At 39.3% G+C, this 3,618-nt stretch overlaps 1 protein-coding gene across 1 annotated transcript; it reads left to right on the top strand.

Moving 5' to 3' along the window:
• Nucleotides 1-2,272: 2,272 nt before the first annotated feature.
• LOC131918852 (trace amine-associated receptor 7b-like) lies at nucleotides 2,273-3,349 on the top strand. Its single transcript, XM_059273016.1, has one exon. It carries the CDS (start codon nucleotides 2,273-2,275, stop codon nucleotides 3,347-3,349), a length of 1,077 nt encoding a protein of 358 aa, XP_059128999.1.
• Nucleotides 3,350-3,618: the final 269 nt, after the last annotated feature.

The raw sequence follows: 3,618 nt of genomic DNA, 5'->3' as shown, positions 1-3,618 counted from the left end.
TCTGTGCACATCCTGCGATTTTGGTGCCCAGGGATATCAGAAGAAGGTACCAGGTGGCCTGGTACTGACATTAATGAGATTTGTGTATCATCATGTGGGTTATGGGAAATAAACCCCCGTCCTCTGAAAGTTCTTAACCACTGAGCCATCTCTCCAGTCACTAGAGACGGTATTTTGTAGAATTCCTTTTCTTTTTCCCTAGAATTTTGTATGTCTAATGTCATAATATAGAATAATTTTGTCATGATTTTTTATAAATATTCATATTTCTACCATGTTGATAATAAAAAACCCATAATGTGAAATAATACCTGAAAAAAGAATTATTTAATAATAGATTATTTAAGAAAGGGTAATCGAGTGTAGGGCTATTAAAAAAATGTTAAGTAACTTATTCTTATCCTCAGGAAATTATAATTAATTCATTTGGATTTTCAAGTATTAGAAGAAAATGTTGGTTTTATTTCTTGGACAAAATAGTATTATTAAATATAAACATAGATTTTGGTATACTTGTTACAAAAATGGAAACTAAGAAGATCAGTAAATGTTTGAAATTATGACCAATAGAAATTGTACACCACCTCTGAGATATATATTAAAAGATGTTGCTGTTCCATCTAAAATCCAAACAATTAAAACTAAATAAATGGTACTGAAGTCATAAAGTACAGGCAAAAATATCTCCAATAATAAAATGAACAGTTGCAATTAGACAGAGGAGTTAAAAACATTATCATTATATTTAGCATGCGTAGGAATGTCCACATGTGTGTGCAGGCATGTGATAACCTGTAGGTGACATTGGGAGTCTTCTCCAGTTGCTCTCCCCTTCTTCTTTGAGGCAAGGTCTCTCGGTTGAACCCATACTTGCCAACATTACTAATCTAGCTGCCCACTGGTTCTGGGAATCAACTGTCTCTTCCTTCTGAGCACGGGAGTTACAGGTGGGCGTCTGTGTCTACCAGGCATTTGTTAGGGTGCTCAGGATCCAGACTCCTATCCCGACACATGCACTGCCAGCACTTTGGTTACTGGGCTACTTCTTGTCTTGAAAGTGTGGTTTTATTTTGAATAGAACCATAACTGTAATCAAAGTGTATTGAACTTCTGTTGTTACACTAGGCAAAAAAGAAATAAACTATTTTATATATGATTATTATTATTGTCATTATTATGAAAAATGTTATTCCATTTTGACTACTATTAAAGTACAGGGAAAATTCATGTTCTTATGTATTGATGAGAGCAAAAATTGGTTAAAAATCTTTAGATAGATTTTAATGTGAACTATGTAAAGTATAATTTATAACTCCCCCCCCCCAAACCAGTACTAACAATGTCCAGATTTTCAACATAAAAGACTTTTCAGAGCTTAGGCAGATTCTGTTACAGTGTTTTGTGAGGAGAAACATCTCAAAGTAAAATAAAGTCACACATTAGGACACCACAGTCTGAGGATTCCTTCCACATTTGAATTTTATATTTCTAATGATTCTGTTAAATCAAAGAAGAAAGTCCTGTTTATTATACTAGCCTCTTACCTCATTCCACAAGCAAATCCTTGCAGTCCATACCCCCACTTTTCCAAATCAAAATGGTTAAAGCTGACCCTGGAGAAAAGTAGATGTCCTCATGGCTCTGTATTTTATTTCTCTAACAAGGATGAATGCCAGAAGGAAGAAAGAGCTTTTATGCAGGAATTTTGATCATTTTCAATATAAGAGCCATTGATAGCAATTCTCATGAAGAGGAAAGGTCATTTTTAATAATGAACAAAGTTTCCAGTTCTGGGTGAAGTTCTGTTACATCAGGTATTATGCTCACATACATTATACAGAAAGGTCAGCTGTCATTAGCAAATGAGAAGGGGTAAACTTGGTTGTGGCACAAACAACATACTCACTGGCAAGTTCTCACTTACCTCACCTTACACCACGGGGATTCCATCGTAGGGACACACTGGACTTGGCATCATTAGGCTGCTTTCTTGAGGGCTAAAAGTGCTTGGGGGGCATTACCATGTGTTAGTTAAATAAGGATGAGATTGCTAATAAAAGGTGGGATTTGAGTGTGGGTCACAGAATAGACTGCTGCTTTTGAGATGTGAGGAAATAGATTAAGCAGAGAAAAAAACTGAAACGGACTTAAGCAGCTTCATGTAATACAGAAGGTTGACTGTAAATTAGGAAGTAAATAATTTTAGGAAATGAAAATCCATTAACAATTACTTGTTCTGAATTTTTTCCTGAGGATTTTTGGAATAGCATACATGGCTACAGATGATGACAGCTTTGTCTGGGATCAAGACAGCATCCTGAGCAGAGAACTGGTCTCTGTCACATCTGTCCAGCTGTGCTATGAGAACTTGAATGGATCCTGCATCAAGAACCCTTACTCCCCAGGCCCTCGCCTCATCCTCTATGCAGTCTTTGGCTTTGGGGCTGTGCTGGCTGTGTGTGGAAACTTCCTGGTGATGATGTCCATTCTTCATTTCAAACAGCTGCACTCTCCTGCCAACTTTCTGGTGGCATCCCTGGCCTGTGCTGACTTCTTGGTGGGACTGACCGTGATGCCCTTCAGCACAGTGAGGTCTGTGGAGAGCTGCTGGTACTTTGGGGACAGTTACTGTAAAGTTCATTCTTATTTTGATGGGTCATTCTGTTACTCTTCTATCTTTCACTTGTGCTTCATCTCTGTGGATAGATATATTGCTGTCAGTGACCCCCTGACCTACCCCACCAGGTTCACTGCATCTGTTTCTGGCAAATGCATCGCCTTCTCCTGGCTCCTGTCCATCATCTATAGCTTTTCCCTCCTTTACACAGGGGCAAATAAAGCTGGGCTGGAGGATCTAGTGACTGCCCTCACCTGTGTGGGAGGCTGTCAAGTCCCAGTGAATCAAAGCTGGGTCTTCATCAATTTTCTGTTATTTTTCATCCCCACACTTGTCATGATAACTGTCTACACTAAGATTTTCTTCATTGCTAAGCAGCAGGCTCAGAGGATTGAGAGAATGAGTGACCAGACGGCCAAGGCATCAGACAGCTACAAGGACAGGGTGGCCAAGAGGGAAAGGAAAGCAGCCAAAACCCTGGGAATCGCAGTGGCAGCCTTCCTGCTTTCCTGGCTGCCGTACTTCATTGACTCCATCATTGATGCCTTCCTGGGCTTCATCACACCCACGTATGTGTATGAAATACTAGTTTGGATCGCCTACTACAACTCAGCCATGAACCCCTTGATTTATGCTTTTTTTTATCCTTGGTTTCGGAAAGCCATCAGACTGATTGTCACTGGCAGAATCTTGAGGGAGAACTCCTTAGCTACCAACTTGTTTCTTGAGTAGATTCTCAGGTTAGTAGGGATTGAAAAGAGAGTCACAGCAGAACATCACCAGGGAACTGAGTGCCACATCTTATCTTGTAGAGTCATGAATTATGCTTCAGTTCTAAATGAAACACTTAAATCCAGCTTCTGTCTTCTTTAAGAAATGTAAAATTAGTTTCTATCTGTAATGGAACTGGATTACCCTGGATCTAACCATTTTCCACTGTGTTTCACACTGGTTAATGTTGGTTGGTTCTCTGTCGCCCCTTTTCCTGCCTTTCTAGAATT

The sequence above is a fragment of the Peromyscus eremicus genome, chromosome 8b, assembly GCF_949786415.1.
Source record: "Peromyscus eremicus chromosome 8b, PerEre_H2_v1, whole genome shotgun sequence".
In the NCBI taxonomy this organism is placed as follows: Eukaryota; Metazoa; Chordata; class Mammalia; order Rodentia; family Cricetidae; genus Peromyscus; species Peromyscus eremicus.
This window is presented reverse-complemented; position numbering and strand designations above follow the sequence as displayed.